A 22,247-nucleotide genomic window follows, 5' to 3' on the forward strand; every position below is an offset into this window, starting at 1 on the left:
GGCTTTGGCACGAGTGCCCAGGAGCTCGGGTGGCTCCGCTCCTCCGGGAAGGTCCGCCCTGAAGCGATCCAAAAGCGCAGGCGGGCGGAGGAGAACGCGGCCGGGCAGAGGAGAAGGCGGGGTCGAGAAGCGCGGCTCTGCGCATGCGGGCAGCGTTTGAAGCCGAATCCTTACCCGCCCCCAACATTCTTTGAAGACCGGAGGGCGGGGGGTAAAGGTGCTCCTGCGCCTGCGGGTTGGGGCGGGGAGTACAGAAGGGGGCGGAGCTGGGCCTGCGCCTGCGTGCCGGCGTCTCTAGGCAGGAAGCCTCCGGCGCCGAGGGGCGGAGCCTGCCGGGCTGGGTGGCCGGGGGAGGGGTTTCCTCGGGCTGCTGCCGCCCTGCCGCGCGCATTGTGCAGCAGGCGGGTCCCCGCGCGCGCGGCAGGGTCCTGGGCTCGCGCCGCTCCCGGGCATGGTGAGCAAGGGGCCGCTGCTCCGCCTGCTGACTGCCGTCAACCGCAGGAGGATGAAGCTGCTGGTGCTCATCGCCTTTGTCGCCTACGTCGCCTGTAAGTGCGGCTGCAGGGGCCGGAGCCCCGCTCATTCATTGCGGGGCGCGCGCGGTGGGGGGAGCGGGGACCCGGCTGGGGAAGGGGGCAGGGATGGGGAAGTGAGCGGCGCTGCTGATGCAGGCGGTAATGGAGCCCTCCGAGTGTGTGTGTGTGTGTGTGCATGCGTGCATGTGGTGTGCAGTATGTTGTGTGTGTGCGTGTGTGTGTGTGTGTGTGTCGGGGGCAGGCGCCTCTAGCCGCCCTCCTCCCCACACCTGGCTCTACCTGCGCTCCACGGCCCCTTCCCCGCCTCCACGCTTTCCCGCGAGTCATCTACCAGCAAACTTCAGCCCAGAGCAGCTGAGACCGCTTTAGGCCCCGTGGGGAAGAGTGCAACCTGTGTAGAGTTAACCGTGAACTTGAGACACGGGGGGGGGGACGGGACCGGAGGCGTGTCTGCGCGCGAGTGGCATCTCGGAGAGGCGGACGCGGGGTAGGGGGGTCCCTGAGCCGCGGTGGTGACAGGCTTTTTCTTCTATCACCTGGAGCCCTCTCTTTCCAGTGCAGACGCATCCAGCGGTCGGGAAGGTTCAGATACTATTATTGTCTCAGATTCCTCATTTTCCACCTCAACATCACCCGATCCTCACCATCTTTTAAGTGTGTGAGTGTGTGTAAGAGTGCAAGAATCGGCTTACTATGTGTGTTGAATGGAAGTGCAACAGAGCAGCAGAGGAGGCTGGCAGAGCTCAGCTGCTCTGCGAATGCCCGGTTAATGCCCTTTGGGAGCCTCTCCGGGTGGCAGCTCCCAAAGCCCTCCTTCTTTGTTGTTCTGGTCCAGAGAGACTTGTGCCGCTCACTGCCACGGAGCCCCGGAACCCCCGCAGCCGGTCATCGGTGCTAAAGAGGATAAAAATACCGAGCTGTTGGCAGGATCCACCAGCTTAGTGTTTACACTGCAGGGAAATTACTCAGCATTTAACTATTCTCAGGCTAAATTTTACTCTCTCCTTCCCCGCCGCCCCCCGCCCCCCCCCCCTTTCCCTTCTTCTTTGGAAGGCAAATTGTATCACTGACGGTGTATGCAACCTTCCTTGGGTTCGACCCGGACTAAGTGTGTTACATGTGTATCCAAGCTTTTCCGGAGGTTGATTCAATCTCTGGGCTGAGCCGGCGGTTAGTGTTACAGTAACTGTGTGGACAGGCTCTTAGTTCTTCCTGAGGAGGTGGGTTCCTGCATCTAAGTAGCTTTTTCATTGGGTGCTACTTGCTCAGTCCTTAAGGAAGAAAGGAAATGTTACTTGAAAGACTTAAAGGTAGTGGTAACTTTTTTTTTAACTGAGAAGGAAGAAGGAAGAGTGCAGAGTAGTGGGACAGGACAGAGTATAAGGTTTGCTCTTTTTTTTTTCTTGGTGGCTGTGTTATTAGTTTGTCATCCATACACAGCTCGTGCTCGGAAAGACAGGCTGCTGATTTAAGAAATGATCTGGTGTTTTGTTAGAGGTGCTAATGTGTTTAGGGCATTGGGGTGGAGATCAGGAGCTTTGGACCGTGACTGTATTGGTTAGAAAGCATTTTCTCAAGGAAAACATTAAGCACCTGCTCAGTTCCCCTATACTCATGGGTACTGGATATATATATATATATATATATATATATATATATATACATATATATGTATATATGCGCAAAACTGTGGACCAAGAATTAAATGAAAGTACCTCTCTGCAGTTCCCTTCCAAGAGAAACCACCAGACAGACATACAAACAGACATGAAACCACTTACTCTCCCAACCAAGTGGGGAAGGTATGCTTCAGGGAAGTGCCTTTTTGTGGCACAGCCTCATGATGGACAATGGACAGGATATGATTAAATGTTCAATTGCTAACTCCTGTAGGAGTTGGGGGAGGGATAGTTGGAGACACTTCAAGTCTTGAGAGAAAGAGAGTGAGATATCCTCTGTGTGTGGGGGCTGTAGGCCTTGATAAAACTTTCAAGGATGAATAATATCAAGAGACAGAAAAAGTAGAACTTTCAAGGTGAGAAGAACTAGTTCACCAAGGTTGAAAATAGAAGTTTCTTTGAAGAGGTAAGAAATAGGGAAGGTTTAGATTGAAGATTTTAAGCAGAGTAGAGTTTTTTATAGAGTACCTTAAATATCTGGCCAGAAAAAGAAAAAAGCTTGAGCTTACTTATTGGGTAGTAAGAGCCCTTCTGAAGATTTTGGTTTGAAAAAGTAAAATGGCCAGCTTTATACAAAAGGAGAATTAATCTGACATTGAGGTACCATCTGAATTAGGGAAGAGAGAACACTAGAAATGGAATCAGGTTGACTTTTAGACAACTTTTCAAATACTTATATAATGAGGACCTAGATTTAGGTAATGGAAGTGTAGATTGAGAAAAAAATAAAATCTGAGATCCATTTTAATGAAAAAATTAGCATGACTTCACATTGATTGATTTGAAGCAGAGATATAAGGAAAAGAAGGAGTCAATTATGCCAACAAAGTTGAGAAGACAATCGGATTTGAAGGGAATGACTTCAGCTTTGAACATATTGAGTTGGGCATAATGGTGAGAAAGCCCAAAGGAAGTACCTTTTTTGAAAGTTCACTAGACATTACCTTTCTTTGACTCAATATATAAACATTGGTAAGCATGTGTGACTTCTTTTGTGTGAGGGGATTAGGGAATCAGAGATTCTATAGCTGAGTTTATATTTTGTCTCCCTTGGTCCTTGTCAGTTAGTAATTTGTATCCCTTACTACAAGATGACTTGTAAGGATCTACTGGAAAATCCTTCAGATACACAAATAACGTAAAATTTTCCTTCTCCATTCTCATATTTTTCCTATTCTTTAAGATACATATATTACTGCCTTGATGATTCTTTTGACCCCCACATTGATCTCTTCCTGTCCTAATCTTCAGTGACATTTATGTTCTGTTTTCCTAAGAGCTTCAAGGTGTAGCCGTGTGTGTGTATATGTATATGTACATATATATACATATATATGTATGTATACACACACACACACACATATACATATATATATATATATATATATACTCAGGTCCTCTTGACTCTAGGACTGATGCTTTCTCCATTGCATTACCTAGTTGCTACTTATTGCCACTCTTTTCCACCTGGAATTTCTCAGCACTTTAGGTCCCCTGTGGGAAGGGTGATAGATAGGTTTTTTCCCTTCTCACATTTCATGCTGTCCCTTACAGAGATACAGAACCTTTCTTAAATTTTGATGGGTTTTTTTTGAGGATTTTTACTAACTAAAGAGAAAAAAAGTTTTCAAATGAAAAGTTTTAAAAGACTTCATCAGTAAATTATTTCTCTGGTCTCTAAATAAGCTGACATAAATCCTAGTCACTCTTCTCCAACTCTCTATTGGAATATCTTGAATTGGATGTCCTGTAAATATTTTAAGTTCATCATGACCAAAACTGAATTTATTATCTTTCCCCTCAAAAAAAACCCCTTTGCTCTTTCCAACTTCCCTATTATTATATAGGCATCTTTCAGGTATCAGGTTTGCAATCTAGTTTCATTCTCAATCCTCACTCCCTCATCCCACTATATCCAATCTGTTAGCAAATCTTCTTGATTTTACCTTCTGTAATCTGCCACCATCAGCACTGATACAGACCAGAATTGAATTGTCAGTGACACTGACCTCCTTATTAGTACTTGCATAGGATATGCTATCTCCCCAAATCCTAGCATTTTTCATTGCCTGTTCCCCCGTGCCTGGAATTTTTTCTCTCTCATCTTTTTTCTCCTGGCTTTTCTGACTTCTTCAGGCCTCAGCTAAGATCCTACCTTCTAAAAGAAGATTTTGTTAGTATTCTCTTTCATGTTGGTGCCTTCCCTATAAGATTATTTCCAATTTGTCCTATCTTGTTGTCTTTTATATTGAACAGTAAGCAAAGGCTAGTGTTCCCCTTTGCCAGTGTCTGGCATTTAGTAGATGCCTAATAATGCTTCTTGACTTTCTCTGAATTTGGTTTCTGATCTTTGTTTTGTCTAATTCATTAAATATTTATTAAATACTAATCCTAGTAAGAGTTCTGTTCTGGTGCTTGGGAGCTACAAATTTTAGAAAAAATGTGAGCCATGTCTTCAAATTTACAGTCAGGTTGGAGGGTTTGATATATACAGTTATATAAGTTCATTAGAGAGCTTTAATTTGTGAGAGGTTCAAGCTGAAGAAGTTCATAGCTGTGTATGTTGGGAGGAGGGAAATCAGAGAAAGCATCATGGAGAGGAATGAACTTTGAATTAAATTTTCAAAGATAATCAAGAATTAAGTAATCAGGATCAGGCTTTGAATGATTAGTAAAAAGATTGTGGTAGGCAGGATGAAGCCACCAAACAATAACATTGTTATGGATATGTTTTGTTTTAGATCACCTACATTTCTCAGTGTACCACCCCCTTCTGTTCTTGGAGACATATCTTCTTAAAAAAAGAAAATAACATATGGGGAAAGTCTGATATGCAGAGTTAAATACATTATGTATATATCTTTCACACCCTAACTTTTTTCTAGTCTTACATTTGAATCCTTTCCACATACTATCTATATATAATCCAGCAGACAATGACCTCCTCAATATTCCTTGACCTATACTCTATCCAATACTTGTCTTTTCACTGGTTCTCTCTCATGCCTGGGATGTTCTCCCTCTTTGTTGCTGAGTACTGGATACCCTGGTTTCATTCAAAACAATCCAAATGCCACCTTCTCCCCTCTTAGTGCCTTCTTTGTGAGATTACTTCCTATTTATTTATATTTTGTGTATATTATTTATATTTTATGTATTTTGTATGTATGCTTTGCTCTGAGCCCCCCCCCCCCAATTTTCCCAACCCACAGAATATGAACATCTTGAGGCCAGGGACCTGTTTTTGCTTCTCTGTTTATCCCTAGCATTTCGAGTAAGTGATTAGTAAATGCTTGTTTTACTGATTTATAGCCTTACCTCAGCAGTTTAGAGAGATTAAATATTTTGGGCTAAACTCAGTCATTGTAATTTCATAGTATTCCTTTTTGATTGTTTTCTTGTCCTTATTTACATTTACTGAGTTGTAATTATGTACATTATTTTCCTGGTTCTGCTCATTTCATTTTGTTTTAGTTCTTATAAATCTCTTCATGCTCTTCTGTATTCATCATTTCATATTTTCTTATAGGCTATTGAAAATTTTGGAGCACAGGCCATATTTTTGCCTTAAGATAGACTGATAGTAGTATAAGAGATCATTTGGAGGTGGGAAGGGCTTTTAGGTTATTTCACTCATCTGGGGAGGGTATAATGAGATCCTGTACTAGGATGGTTGAAGTAGGAACAGAAAGGAGTCAAGGGAGTGAATGAAATTTTTCCAATGAGAAGAAAATAGAGAGAACTATAAGAGATTTACCTGAAGAGTTTTGGATCGGCACCCAACTTTCAATCCTTAAGGGAGAGGGGGAAAAATAAATAGAAAGCTAGAAAAGCCTAGGGAGACTTGGAAGCTGACAAGACATCTCCATTTGGGTATCTTGTTGATCTCTTTACTGTATCTTCTGAGGACTAGTAAGAAGGGACTAAAATGATACCTGATGACTTTTGGATTTGATGATTAGGAGTTAATCTCTTCAAAGAATGACTACAATAAATTGGGGGAGAGAGGGTAGAAGCAAAATTGCCTGGAATTAGGGAGAAAGTGGGTTAATGAGGATGTAGATATTAAGTATAGAACTTTTTCAAGATGTTTGATTATTGCAGAAGAGAAAAATGAAATCATAGTTGAATGAGATTGAATGGAAAGAAGATATTTTTATGATTGGAAGAGACCTAATATGGTCTAGGGGAAATAATTATTCTAATCAAAAGACCTGAACCTGGGTTTGATTCCCACCTTTGATACTTAAATGTGACCTTAGGACCTCATTTCCTTTTTTTTTTTAATAATAAAGAATTAGGATTAGATAAATTTTTGAATTGTCTTTCAGTTCTGTAGCTTTACTATGACTCTGAGTTTTGTTTATAGACAGATGGGAAAGAATCTATAGAGGAAAAAAGTGATTGTGTGTATAATAGGGGGCTGATTCCTAGATAAGGCCCTGGTGGAAGAGTGAAAGTAGGTGGGAACAAAGGTACAAGTAAAGGGATGGTCTTTTTCAAGGAGCAGGGACACTGATTACTTATTTACTCTCCCTACTCAAATTTCTTCAGATAAGTAAATTTTATTTGAACATATTTCCTTCAGGCCCAGAGACCGTTTCATTTATTGGTAAGAAACAGCAAGAAGAATAAATTAAGAAAAGGGAAAGAAGTAGACAATTTCATGGACAAGGGAAATAGTGTGTAATGACTTGTAAAAACGAAATTTATATTTGCTTCTAGAAGCAATAGATAGCCATTGGAATTTAGTGAATAAGGAGCTATTATTAAAACTGCACATTAGGAAAATGACTTTGGTTTCCCCATAGTATTTTTCCCCAATTACATGTAAAGATCCAGATTTTTCTTCCTTTTCTCCTTCCCAAGGTAATAAGCAATCTGATATAGGTTATACATGTACAATCATTTTAGTCATATTTCCATATTAGTTATGTTGTGAAAAAAGAATCAGAACAAAAGGGAAAAACCATGAGAAAGATAAAAACAAAAAAAGGTGAAAATAGTATCCTTCAGTCTGCATTCAGATTCCATAGTTCTTTCTCTGGATGTGGATAGCATTTTCCAGTATGAGTCTTTTGGAATATCTTGGATCATTGTATTGCCGAGAAGAGTAAATCTATTATAGTTGATCACACAATTGTTGCTATTACTGTGTTCAGTGTTCTCTTGGTTCTCCTCACTTCACTCAGCATCAGTTTGTGTAAATCTTTTTAGGTTTTTTTCTAAAATCTACCTGCTCATCATTTCGTATTCTATTACCTCCAATGAATGAACAAATCTTTAATTTCCAATTCTTTGCCACCTTATTGTATGGATGGATCCTAGGAAAATTGCTTTGGAAGCTAGGTAGAAAATGATTGAAAAGGAAAGAAACTCTTGAGATGGGAGACTACTTAAGAGGTCATTGTAATATTCCAGTGATGAGCATATGAACTAGGATTGTGACTGCAGAGAGAAGGAATCATGTGAGAGATGTTATAGAATTAGAAATGACAAGATTTGGCAACTGATTGGATATTTGAGAGAAGAGTGTATGAGCTTAGACAAATCACTTAACTTGGGTCCTCAAGCCCTTCAACTGTGAAATGATTGTTCTTCATTTGGATTGATGTTGTTCAGTCATTTTTTATTCATGTCTGACTTTTCATAACCTCTTCTGGGGTTTTCTTGGCAAAGATAAATGAGAAACAAGACAATGAGGGTTAAGTGACTTGTCCACTTGTATTAAATGTCTGAGGCTAGTTTTCCTTCCTGACTCCAGATCTGGTACTACACTATTCCACCTAGCTGCCCTTGGATTGCTAGATAATAAAGCATTTTTATTTAACTCCTATATATATACTAGGTATTGTACTAAGGTAGAGGTAGGGGATAGGGAGAAGAAGGAATGCCAGATAGTGTTTGCCCTCGAGGAGTTTGCATACTAATGAGAAAAGAAAACATTTTAGGGGGAATTATAAAAAAGAAATAGGACTGGAGGTCTGATGAGGAATAAGATGAGACAAAAGCTCTAAGGTTCCTTTTAGCTCTAAGTCTGTGAAGGAATGAAGTTCTGTGTAGCATTTATCTAGTGTGTTGTCATGCTTGCATGTGACTGAGATGGGTAAGGAGTGGAGAATTTATGTCCAAATGGCCCTCATCATAAATCTGAGTCCTGGAGGATGATGGCAGACAATGGGGTGGAGAGGAAGTACTGAACTAGATGCTAAAGTCTTTTAGAAATGTTGAAGAATGAGTGACATGAATGTCAGTAGATGACAGAAAATAGAATGGAGAGTGGGTAGTATAGATATACTGGATAGACTTTCAAAAGAGTAAAAGTTATTGGAAGTTATTGGAAGATGTGGGCAGAGGAATGAGCTAGAAGTGTCAGTGGGAGACTGGGAGTCTGCCATTTCTTTTTTCTATGCCTTTGTGTGTGTGTGTGGGGGGGGAATGGGAGGAGGAACCTCCTCTAAGTTTTACAAAGGATAGGATTTCCTCAAGGGAGACCTAATATTGAGGGAAAACAAGTTTCTTGAAAAGTTGGAAGACCTAGTAGAATTTTGAGAGTGAGGGTTAGGGAATCTGTGGGTCCTGGATGATAGTTGAGAAGATAGATAGATAGATCAGGTTAGAGTACACTCAAAGAAGGATCTATCTAGTCAGAAGAGGGATGAAGGTTTGGGAATTCTTTAAAACTTAAGGAAGTAAGAATGGATACCTAAGATCCTGAAAACTGTATTAGGGGAAGTATATTAGAGTGACTTCTTGACAACTGAAGAATTTAGACAATAAGGAAACAAGAGTTAACTTAATTACAAAGTTCTAAGAAAGAACTATAGAATCTTCTTAGAATTCCTGCTTTTTGTCTTGTTTACATTAGTTAGAGTTATGGGGCTTCCTGGGATAGGAGGGGCTGATAGTTTTACCCCAAGTGTTCTGTCTTAACATCATTCTCTACCCTTCCCCTACCACACTCTACCTCAGAGTGGTTTGTTTGTTTTCTCTTCCCCTTAGTGCCTTATGGTTTTCAAAGGGCTTTTAAAACTATTCTCTCATCTGATCACTCAAAGCCCTGGGAGGTGGGTGCTATTATTATTCTCACTTTATAGATGAGGAAAATGAGGCAGAAAGAGACAAAGTGACCAGCCTAGAATCATACAGGTAGTAAGTATCTTAGACTGTGTCTTTCTCACTTCAGACCATTCATCCTTCATCAAGTTCTTTCTCTGGTGCTACCTTATATCTTTTTTTTTTTAAGCTTTTTGCAAGGCAGTGGGGTTAAGTGGCTTGCCCAAGGTACTTATTAAATGTCTGAGGCCGAATTTTAAACTCAGGTACTTCTGACTCCAGGGCCAGTGCTCTACCCACTGTGCCACCTAGCCACCCCAACCTTATATCCTCGTAAAGGGTTCTTAGAATGTTTTAATCCTGTAGTTCCCCAATTTATCAGCTAGAGGTTATTGCAGGATATATTCTAAAACCAATCTTATATATACATTCACATATAATACATTGTTATTTTGATATCTATTTAAATCTAATCCATGCCATTCTAACTTTCACACTTCCTGTTGATTGAATGAAATTATCTCAATCTATAGATATTGCTATTTTTTTTAGTTGTGTATTTGTGTTGTTGTGGACAATGAAATACAAATTCACTTAAAAGAATTAAGAATTCACAGCAGTTTTTCATCACTTTATTTTCTTCTTCATTGGATACTGATAATACTACTATTATTAAATGAAGTCCTTACTGTTTTATATTTCCACACACAAACATCCTTTTATAGATGGGGAAACTGAGGATTCTCTGAAGTTAAGTGATTTGCCCAAGTCAGATGGGTAAATAAGGGGTAGAATCAGAATTCCAACTCAGGTTTGCCGATTCCAAACTCATTGGGCTCTCCTCATCTCATGAGTTTATCTTTGTGTCTGTTTCCGGTCCTAGCACCTCAGTGCCTCTACCTAGTGGATATTTAAATAAATATTTGTTAAATGAATGAATAAGTAGAGGGTAGCAGGATTTCCTAGGAGAGTTCGTTTACATCTTAGACAGACTCCAGCTTGGTGCCTCATTCTCAAAGCACATCCTGCGTCACTGAAGAAAGTCACCTTAGGTATTCTCTGACATTTGGCACTAGATCATAGATTTCTTTGTGTTAGTCTCAGGTTGTTTCATATGCGTGCTTTCTCAGTTCTGCTTGAGAACACAGCATAAACTGCATGCCATTTTTGTATCTAAATGCATCTGGGACAGTAGGTAGTAGGTAAATATTTGGAGTTCAATAAATACTATTTGGTTTGAGAAATAAAAGACACAGTATCCAGACTCCCTCAGTTTTCTTCTAATTGGTTCAGAAATACTCCTTTCCACTAGCTTGTTCATAACACTGGGTCTCTGGCATGAGCTTTTGAAGAATGGGCTTGTGATTTATTCTAGGGTGTTCATTATGCCTAAATTCTGCTCTAAGAAAACAGTTTGATTGCTGCATAACATCTATAATGGAATTTTATTTGTTGGATTTTTTTAGTTTTTATATCATTCTCATTTAATAAGTAGATACTTAACTTTTTCCTCTAGTCAGCAAGCCAAACCTTTATAACAAAAAAAAGAAGAAAAAATAAATTTAGCCAAATTAATCCCATCTCTGCAAAGAAGGGAAGGAGTAAATTTCCTCTTCCTGTGATCAAATCCCTATCTTACCTGTTACTCTCTATCTTTCTGCTTTTTGAACTAATCCTAGACAGACTTGAAATAAGCAAAAGTCCAAACTTTAGTCCTCTCCTCCCCTCCTTATGAGAAAATCCCCCAAATCTTTATATAAATTCTGTTCACTTTTCAGGAACATATGACTTACATAAATTGATGTATATCTGAATGTACTTGATTTTGAGTCTGATTAATTCTCCATTATACATTTTAGTGGGAATAGGTACATAGATAATCTAAGAGGCCTATTTGGATTTGGAATGCATAATTAATTGTTTCTTAACCGCAGATGACCTCTTTTACATTATGTTTAAGTCATTTAAGTAAACTTATTCCTTGAGTCCACACCAGCTAGGTACAAAGAACATCCATGGCATAAGGTAAGATGGCATCTGGGATTTTTAAAAATGCCCTGGATAATCTACAAAGCAGAAAATTTGCAGAGATTTAGATCAACTAGGTTTGTTTGTTGTTTTTTAGTCGTTTTTCAGTTGTGTCTGACTGTTGTGAACACTTTGGACATTTCTTTGCTATTTCCTTCTCCTACTCACTTTACAATTCAGAAAACTGAGAGAGTTAAGTGACTCGCCAAGGGTCACATTGCAAGTGTGGAAAGTTAAAATTTGAAGCCAAAAAGATGAGTTTTCTTGACTCTAGACCTAGCATTTCCTATAGTAACTGATGTTTTAATAGTCTGACAAACATTTGTAATCAGAATTCTCAAGTATATTTTGAGTAGAACTTTGAAATGAATAGTGGGGAATTTGAACACTACAGCCCATGTACAAAAGCCCTTTTATGGAATAAAAAGTATCTAAAAGGAATAAAAGGTATATGTCACATACACACACATTCACACTTACACATGTTTGCACCTGTGTGTGAGTTTGAGTGTGGTTTTTAAGTTCAGAGCATGTGATTTCATCTTTGGGAAAGTACCCAATATGGAAATTCTCTCAATTGATGCAGGTTAGCAGAGGGTCAATTATTTAACTTTTTTTTTTGTGCAAGGCATAGGGTTAAGTGGCTTGCCCAAGGCCACACAGTTAGGTAATTATTAAGTGTCTGAGACCAGATTTGAACCCAGGTACTCCTGACTCCAGGGCCAGTGCCTTATCCACTACGCCACCTAGCCGCCCCAATTATTTAACATTTTAGAAAGCAACTTGCCCACCAATACATAGCTAGTCTATGTCACAGGCAGGACTATTAAATGAATCTGTTTTTGACCCTGATAGTATTACCAGGTTAATCAGGTATGCTTGTCCCACTTCCCTTAAGTTTGTACTTAGCACGTCACTCTATGACATTCAGAATAGGACATGGATGTGAGGGGATAACAAAGAGTAAAATCAGCTGTAAACATAAATAATAATATTTTAAAAGAAGAATTAGCAAATTAATCTGCTTACAGGAAAGTATTATTTCTGTTTATGAACATCAGAATCTTCCTGTGGGGTTACAGATATTTCTTGATATATAGATGCTAGTGACAAACACAAGTGGCCACCTTCTTTAGAGGTAGCATTTTTCTTCATCTTTCATTTTGAAGAAGGGTTAAGGAAAAACAGTTTCAAACAGAAAGACCTTTTGGACCCTATGTCTCCTTTCATGCAGTCTTTCTTCAGGAGTGATACTGGTTTTTTAATAACTGACTTTTGTCTTTATTTCACATTCATTTTTTTCCTTTTTGCAAGGCAGTGGGATTAAGTGACTTGCCCAAGGTCACACAGCTAGGTAATTATTAAGTGTCTGAGGTCAAATTTGAACTCAGTTCCTCCTGACTCCAGGGCTGGTGCTATATTTACTGTGCTACTTAGCTGCCTCCTATTTCACATCCATTTAAAGAAATTTTTTTTAAACTCTCTTTTAATAGTCTTTTTCCAATTATATGTAAAGACAGTTTTCAGCATTTATTTTTTGAAAAATTTTGAGTTCCCAATTTTTCTCCTTTCCTCCCTCTTTTCTAAGAGAGCAAACTGATCTAGGTTCTACATTTACATTCATTTATGATCATATCTTCCTCACCCTCTTCTCCCTATTTAGCCTTCTCTTGTGTCTAGTATTTAAAAAAAAATTAGCAAGATTAACAGATTGACCTTGTGGGACAGAACATTTAGCATTCCAATCTGTAGCCTTTTACCTCTCCAATGAGAGGTACTTCTTAACTCTCTTCTGGAAATTATAATTGCAGTGTGCACTCATTACTTTCATTGTTCTAAATTGGTTAGATTGTTTTTATTGTTTCATTGTTGGTGTAGTCTTTAAGATATGAAGAGATCATGTCTTAGTTCTTTGGGCAGTTAAATATGTCATGGATAGCAGGGATACTCAGGGTTATTTAGAGAGAAGTAAACTGTACCAGTCCTGGAGTCAGGAGTACCTGAGTTCAAATCCAGCCTCAGACACTTGATAATTACCTAGCTGTGTAGCCTTGGGCAAGGTACTTAACCCCATTTGCCTTGCAAAAACCTAAAAAAAAATGCAATGTAGAGGGAAGTAAACTGTACAGTGATGTAGCAAGGTATATGGATTATGAATATCTCAAACTCCACAATTTCCATCTAAAACTCAGTTGATATAGTGCATTGTCTGATATTCCCTGCATTTAAATTGTTTTGAAATGACTAAGCTGTTCTCAGAATTATCAATGCTCAATTCAACAATTTAGGACCTATAAAGGAATTCCCTATTCATCTCCAGAGAAAGAACTGATAGAGGTATACCTAGTATAATTATATTTTGTGTGTGTGTCTGTGTATCAGAAACAGAGTCAGAGAGAGTAAGAGATGATGAGTTTCCTCTAATGTCAGGTTGGGAGTCAGGGAAGACAGTTTGCAATTTAAAATGTAGCCAAAAAAGTTAAAATTTTGAAAATAAAAAGTATGGCAAATGACCACATTGCACAGCAGCAGGAGGTTGTGGGGAGCAGAATTTAATATCTCTTAAAAAGTTTATAAGAAAAGTAAATTGAAATAATATACCTAAGAGTTATTGTTCTCACAGTAGTGTTTCATGAATTTCAATAAAATTTAAGCCCCTAATATGTTCAGGATATGTACAATACCAGCATATGCACAATATGGAGCTAGAGGGTGGTAAGCTATGAAGACTGCCCTGAGGGAACTTTGACTTCATTATCCAACTTCAGGATATCTCATTAATAATGTCTTTAGAATTTAGAGTTAAAAGGAAGACCTCTAGTTGAAACAAAAAAAATAAACATATGGTGAGGTTAAGTAGTTTACTCAAGGGGGGGGAAGGGAAAGGAATAAGCATTTATATAAAACCTACTATGTGCCTATGCTTTTACCAATATCATCTCATTAGATCCTCACAATAAACTTGTGAGATAGGTGCCCCTATTGCAGTTGAGTCCAATTGAGGTAAAGTGCTTGTACAGGGTCATGTAGCTAGTAAGCAGGATTTGAATTCAGATTTTTCTGAGTCCACCTAGGATTCTATTCACTGAGCCACGTAGTTGCATCACACTCGATAAGGACTGTAGCTAATCCAATATATTTGATTGTTTCCCTCTACAATTAAATACATTTTTTTGCCCTTGTATTAACTCTTTTTTTTTAGATTTTTCAAGGCAATGGGGTTAAGTGGCTTGCCCAATGCCACACAGCTAGGTAATAAGTGTCTGAGGTTGTATTTGAATCTAGGTACTCCTGACTCCAAGGCCAGTGCTTTATCCACTTTACCACCTAGCCGCCCCCCTTGTATTAACTCTTGATGTGAGAACTGGTATCTAAATTAGCACTAATATTCATAGCAGTACTTGTCATATTGTATACATTTTAATACTAATCTCTCTAACTGTCATTTACACACAGGCTCTGTCATTGATTCTCACATTCGTTAAAAAAAAACAATGGTCTAAGCTGCCAAAGTATAGCCAAGACTTTGGGCTTCAAGCTGGTCATGATGAGCCAAATCTGACTGTTATTTAGCTCTAAGGCTTGGGAAAAGAAGAGGAGAGGAGCCTAATGTTTTTTGGGGCAAAGAACCAACATAGCTAAAAGGGACCTTAGAGTCCCAAGCTTATGGAAATCTGAGGTACTAGTGGGATCTAAGCCATAGGGCTACAGTTGGGACAGGCATAGGACATAAAAACTTTTTAACTATAAAGCACCATGTCAGCTATTATTATTAACCTTTAGTCTAATGGGGATGCCTGAAAAGCACAGAGGGAAGTGTTGAATGGGAACAGTGAAAGGACTGTAGCCCTTGGGCCCCTTGGTGTGATCCTAAGTGTTATAGTTCTAGAACCAGAAGGGTCCCCAGAGGCCATTTAGTACTTTTTACAGATAAAAAAACTGAGGCCTAAGGAGGTCACACAGGTAGGAAGCCCAACTTCTACAACCATTGCTTAAGTGAGAAAGCCCTCCAGTATGCCACCTTGCTGCCCTCCTGGAGTCAGGAGGACCTAAGTTCAAATCTGGCCCCAGACACTGATTAGCTGTCTGACCCATGGCAAGTCACTTAACTCTGTTTGCCTCAGTTTTCTCATCAATAAAAATAAGCTGGAAAAAGAAGTGATAAAAACATTCCATTATCTTTCCCAAGAAAACCCCACATAGGGTTACTGAAGAGTCGAACTAATGTGACTAATCAACTAAACAACAAAGATAAGCACGGACCCAAAACATGTAGCCAACAAATAGAAAATGAAGGTGCTATCAAGTCTCCTGTTTCAGCTATGGGTTGCCACTCTAAGGTTCTTTAATTTTCCTATAAAGTCAACACTAATGACTTGTGGCACGGATTCATGCCTGTGGAACATGACCCTCCAGGTAGTCCTTTCTATTTAATTTGAAAGAGTAGGGGGTCTAAGAATGGACAACTTCAAAGGATCAGTTCAAAGGCTTATCACCATATTGGCCACAATCTGACAAATTTTTTTGAATGCAGCAAGTCTCACACAGTCTACTAAAGTCATAAAGAGGCATTAATTTGTATGCTTGGAGGGAGTAACCACATTGATCAAGACCTATAGATGACTCTGTGTAAAGGGAGCAGGACAATGAGTCAGAAGATCTGAGTTAGAAATCATAACCCAGAAACTTATTTAACTGTGACCCTGGCATGTCATTTAACATCACTTAGCTTCAGTTTCCTCATCTGTAAAATGAGGAATTTAATTTCACCTTCCATACAGGGTTACTGTAAGGACCAAATCCAGTAATATGTGTAAGGCATTTTTGCAAAACACAAAATGACAAATAAATGCTTGATGTTATTATGTTACTGATGAAATCACATCACATTAATATATTGAAGTATCTGAGCTAGCAATGGACTTGACTGAGGAAGAGCAATGTTATAAATATGAGATCTATAGCAATTGGCATTTGGGGCAAGCCACTAGACTTTGATTTTCTCATCTTTACCTTGTAGGGTACTTGTGAGGTCAAATGCTTTACTTCTCTTTGGAAACCATAAAACTATATAAGTGTGGATTGTTATCAATTGATATCATTATTATTATTTTGCCTTTACTGATATATTTTTCTTTCACAAAGCTTTTCCTCTTCAGTTTTTCTAATGGAAAAGCTGATTACATTTCTTAGCTTTAGGGAAAGTATTTTTTTATTGCAACTGTACCAAATCAAGACTATTATTTCATTTTATATTTTTTTCCTTTTCATCATTGCAATCTGAAGTGATTTTGATTTAAATTCCTTGTAGCCAATTCTGTCTATTCAGAGTGTTTTTGAATGTTTTTTTGGTTGGTCATTGGCCTCAGTTTCCTCATTTGTAAAATAAGTTTGAAATAGATGGCCTCTGAAATTCTTTCCCTGTTCTAAATTTAAGTTTTTCTGAAATAAATATTGATGCCCTTCAGAATTGGGAATGACATGTATGAGAGTGGAATGTATTTGTCGGATGTTTCCTTGTCCTGCTGTGACTATGCAAAAACTAGGAAATTTTCCCATGTGAAGAATTGCAAATAGAAGAGTTGCACTTCACTTCTGTTTATTTCAAGTTGTTTGGAGAATTGCTGTTCCCACACTATAGTATGCAGGTAGTGTTTTTTTTTTTTTTTTTTTTTTTTTTTTTTTAGGTTTTTGCAAGGCAGATGGGGTTAAGTGGCTTGCCTAAGGCCACACAGCTAGGTAATTATTAAGTGTCTGAGACCGGATTTGAACCCAGGTACTCCTGACTCCAAGGCTGGTGCTTTATCCACTACATCACCTAGCTGCCCCATATATGCAGGTAGTTCTACGTAAATCTTTAGTTAAACTTTGGGTTGAAATGGAGAACTTGTTCAGGCACAGTACTGAGTGCCTAGGACATAGACAAAGAGGTATACCATATCAGGAGTCAGAAGGATGAGGAGGTGTACCATGTTAGCAATACTGAATGCTTAAAGTTTAAATCACTGTAGCAGGAATACAGAGTAATCACTGTTCTGACATGTCACTTAATAGTCTGTGCTTTATTTTTAGTCAAAAAGTGGCTGTTTATTTTTTTATCTAATGGCAAGTACTTTCTGTTCAAACTACTTTATAGCTTCCTGAATTGTACATATTTTGAACTTTCAATATATCATATATATGATATACATATATATGTATATATATGATGAAGAAGGGAACATTGAATTTTCAATTGTCAAATTAAGATGACTGGGTTATGAGGTAAAAGTGTGCCAGTTGAAAGAGAAACCCACTTTGTACAGTTCAGTTAAAAAAAAAACAAAGAAGCAAGTGTGTTAGATAAAGAATTCTTTAAAAAAAATTAATGACTTCTGATATTTATATTTCCAGATTGCCTCCTAGGATTCTTGCTTCTTCCTCTCCCAGAGAATCATTCCATAAAACAAAAAATATTTTTAAATTAAAAAAAGGAAAAAGGTGAGACTTAAAAAATTATCAAAACCAATTAATACAGTGAAAAGTCTGAAAATAAAGTCAGTGTGCCAAATCAGTGAACTTTCCACTTCTGCAAAGTACACATGTATCTTTTCACATATCTTCTTTTGGGCCAAGCTTGTAGAATGTTAGTCTGAATAGATTTCAGAATGTTTGTGAATTAGGATAGGGAAAATTGTATCTTTATTTCAATATAATCAATTTGTTTTTAATGCTATGTATCTTACTTTATGCATTTAGAAGCACTATTCTGAGAGGGGACCTATAGATTTCAATAGATGATTACCAAAAGGACCAGGTCACCAAAAAAAGGTGAATAAGCTATGCAAAATTAGATAAATGGTTCTCAAAGTCTGATATGTGGGTTACTGACAGTCTATGAGCATTTCTCCAGGTGGCAATTGGATAGGCTTGAGGGAGTAAAGTTTATAATAAAATGTTTATTATTTTGATTTAGCAAAATAATTTAACAAGTTTTTATTGAACAGCTACTATGTTCCTTGTACCATTGGTGCTATGGGGCATAAAAAGTTATTAGATGAAGTTTCTACCCTAATGCAAGCTCAGAAAGAATAAACAGCTTTATTTATTTATTTTTTTGCCAGATGTTTGGTATTCATTATGTGTATCCTTTGTTTCTTCAGTTACCTATCTCCTGGGCAAGGAAATTTTGATGAAATCTGGATCTTTTCTTCTTTCTCACCTCTCTGATCCTTTTTTCCCTTCCTCTCTCCTCCTCATCTTTCCACCTTTCTCCCCACAAAAACCCATGCCAGTTTGATTCAACAACTGTACAAATCAGTGGTCCATTCTTTATCAAAGATACATGGAAGAGTCAGGACATTTAGGGTCAGAGTCTAAATTAAAAATGCCTCAGAGAACTTTTCATTCATCTAGGAAAGTATTTTGAATGTTAAGAGCTCTACTTCTCTTACCTCTATCCCCTCAGAGAAAAAGTATGCACATGTGTATTGTGCTTAAACATGTTATTTTTATATATATGTGTATGTGTGTGTGTGTGTGTGTATCTATTTAGCAAAAATCAAACTATCAATTTTATTTATAAATATATGAATATAGTTATACTTATTATGTGTATTTATACTTATTGTATATTATATATGTATGTAAGCTAGTATGACCATTTTGGATAGAAAGTGATCTTTAAATCAGGAACTACTGGCTTTTTTTAAAGGAGGGAGTTACATTTAAATAATTTTTTTTAATTAAGGCAGTGGGGTTAAGTGACTTGCCCAAGGTCACACAGCAAGGCAATTATTAAGTGCCTGAGGTCAGCTTTGACCCCAGGTGCTCCTGATGCCAGGGCCAGTTCTCTATCCACTGTGCCACTTAGTTGCGCCCCCACTACTGGGTTTTTGAGTCATTCCTCTGATACACACTGGCTTTATGACCTTGGGCAAATCACGTAACCCCCTGTACCCCAGGCAATTCTCAAGACTTATGTTACTCTTTTCAGTAGGAGTTTCCTTACATGAATCTAATCCTCCCTTCCCCCCCCCCAAAGTGTGGATATGTGTTTTTGTGTATATCAGGAAAGAAGAGATAGACAGAGCATGAGAGCCTATACTATGAGGCATTGGAAAAAAAAAACTAATAGATTAGGTTTATTATTTGTGGCTAACAAATAATTGGGGAGGCATAACATACACAGAAGGAATAGGCAAGCATATAGTGAATGAGTTGGTTATTCATAATGCATTTTTTTCTTACCTCCCCAACTATCTCACTAACTAGAGTTTGTATACACACATATGTAGACAGAGTGGCTACTAATTACCTATTCTATATGTTTCCCCTCCATATGTGTGTAACTGTAAATCTATAGTCACACATACATGTATAGTGTAAAATAAATTTGCTAAATTATGTGGTAAAAGAATATAACAGTATGCCATAAGGACCCAGTGGAGTGATTCAAATAGTATATGCAAATGGAGTTAATATGGAATATGTAGCATCCTCAGGGAATTCTTCACAGAGGAACTGAGATGATTGACTAGAGGGAAGAAGGGTGAAGATTTGAGGGTAAAAATAATGGTGCATCATGAATAAAGACATGGTATGAAAGGAAACTATAAGATTATGTCTGATTAAAGTGAAGAGTATGTGTTTGGGGACTAATGGAAAATACAGTTGTTTTGATAGGATGGGGCCAGATTACAGTGAACATTGAAAGGCAAGTAAAAGAACTGAGATTTGATGTGCCAGATGATTAGTAGCCAGCGGTGGGGAGTTGAACATACTGAAAACAGTGATTTAAATTAAAAAAAAAATAGATGGACTGAAGCACAGAGATTGGCCTAAGATCAGCCAGGAGACAATTTCATTAATCTAGGCTTGAAGTGATCAGGATGATAGAATAGTGATGGTTAGAATGAAATTGAAAAATTGAAACAGAGCCATTTAAAAAGGTAAAATCAACAGGACTTGATGACTAATTGGGCGTGAGAGTGCAAAGAAGGAGAATTCCTGAGTTTGGTTCTGGGTGAATAGTGATACAAGTAATTTTCCATTATTTATTCCTATGTTTTTTGTTTTTGGGTGAAGGTTGGGAAGAGTATTGTTCAAAGAAAATCAAGGAGAATAAGGGTAATAGTCATTTGCTTTGTTCAGCTTATGGAAATAGACATTTTAATGACTGTTACTAAAGTCAAGACATTAAGATTATGGAAAATAATAAAAATTAGTGCATAAGAGAATTCACATGAAGACCAAGTAAGGCTCTAGGTAAGTTGACAGCTACTTGTTCAGTGTCTCAGTGAAAGACGTCTAGTGGAGGAGATGTCTCCTCAGATGAACCTTAAGAAGAATTTTAGTAGATAATAGTAATTGATGAAGAAGCCTAAGGCAAATAGAGGAGATTCATTGTACAAAAGCATAGCAGTAGGAGTGAGCAGAATAATAGCATACAGGAAGGAAGTTACCATGAAATAAGGCTCAATAGTTTGATTCAAAAGAGGCTATTTGGAAAACTTTCCTTTTGTGTCAAAGTAATTTTTTCCTTCCAAATTTCATTTTTTTTCTATATTGATTTGACAAACATCAACAAACATGAATATTACCCCACAAGGAAAAAATGGCAAAAAAGACTGTACTGTAAATTGTTTCATTTTTAAAAAAGAATAAACAAATTTCATTTGTTAATATAGCCAAACTGCCCTTCTTATTCATATTCCTGCTTAACTTTTTCTGTCCTTTTCATTGTATTTTTATATATTCCACTGCCACCTTTTTTTCTGTTTTTAAAACAAATCACTATCATTGCTCCCCATAGCATTACCCAACTAGAAAATAATAGCCCTCCTTTTTAACAAGTATAGGATTAGGGACCATTCCTGTGATTTCACTGAAATCCAAGTGAGTAAATTCCTTTTCTGCATTTAAGAGACTTGTCTGGGGTCATACAACCTGTATGAGTCAGAGGGGTGATTTGAACCTAGTTGTTCCTGGCTCAGATTCCAGTTCTCCATTCACTGTGTCATACCAGGTTGCCTCAATAATATTATTGAGAAGCAAAATGAATTTCTATCTGAAAACAACCCCACACCTACACAGTCTAATACCTCCTGTCCAGGAGGTAGAAATCATGTTTCATTATTGTCTTCTGGAGTTTTGATTCGTTATTTCAATGTTAACAGTTTTTACATCTCTTCCAGTTTGCTTTTACTATATTATATTCATTGTATAAATTGTTCTTCTGGTCCAGCTCACTGTCCTGTGCAGCAGTTCATACAAGTCTTTTCCTGGTTCCTCTAAATTCATCCCTTTCATCATTTCTTGAAGCTTAGTAATATGCCATTATATTTATAGACCTTCATTTGTTCATTAATTTCCTAATTGATCTTAATATCTAACCTATACCTGAAGATCTCTAAATGGGGAGGGGGAATCTCCCACCTCCAAGTAGGCTATTTGACTGGATAGCTCTAATTGGCAGGAAGTTCCCCACCCTCACCCACTAAACTGGGCTCCTTGAAACATGCACACATGGCTTTTGGTTCTGCCCCTGAGGCCAAAACAGAACAGGTCTGAGCCTACCTCCAAATAACAGCTCTTCAAATAACTGAAAACAGCTATCCTATCTCCCTTGAATCTTTTCTTCTTCAGGCTAAACCCAATTCCTTAACTGATCCTCGTATAATCATGGACTCAAGGTCCTTCAGGGTTCTGGCTGCCTCCCCCTGAACATTATAGTTTAGTAATGTCCTTGTTAAGCCATGTTGCCCCGAACTGAACACAGTCCTCTTGATGAGGACTGACAAGGGCAAAAATACAGAGGAATTATTGCTCCCTATTTTTGGAAATGATTCCCTTGTTAACATGTCCCAAGATTGTTGTGGTTTTTCTGGCTGCCCCAATATACTTCTGGCTCCCTGAAATTGCTGACCACTAAAACCCTCCAATCTTTTTCAATAAAGCTGTTGTCCAT

The 22,247-nt window shown here is 38.1% G+C and overlaps 1 protein-coding gene across 2 annotated transcripts in view; it reads left to right on the forward strand.

The window, feature by feature from the left end:
* The first annotated feature begins 343 nt into the window (after positions 1-343).
* UXS1 (UDP-glucuronate decarboxylase 1) overlaps positions 344-22,247 on the forward strand; it is a 153,366-nt gene continuing 131,462 nt past the window's right edge. The window contains exon 1 of one of the 2 annotated variants that reach the window (XM_074192173.1): positions 344-548. In XM_074192173.1, the coding sequence (XP_074048274.1) occupies positions 452-548 (97 nt within the window). In that variant the 5' untranslated portion in view covers positions 344-451. The remainder of the gene's footprint in view (positions 549-22,247) is intronic. The other variant, XM_074192174.1, reaches the window with a different exon arrangement.

Source organism: Macrotis lagotis, chromosome 6 (assembly GCF_037893015.1).
Source record: "Macrotis lagotis isolate mMagLag1 chromosome 6, bilby.v1.9.chrom.fasta, whole genome shotgun sequence".
Lineage (NCBI taxonomy): Eukaryota > Metazoa > Chordata > Mammalia > Peramelemorphia > Peramelidae > Macrotis > Macrotis lagotis.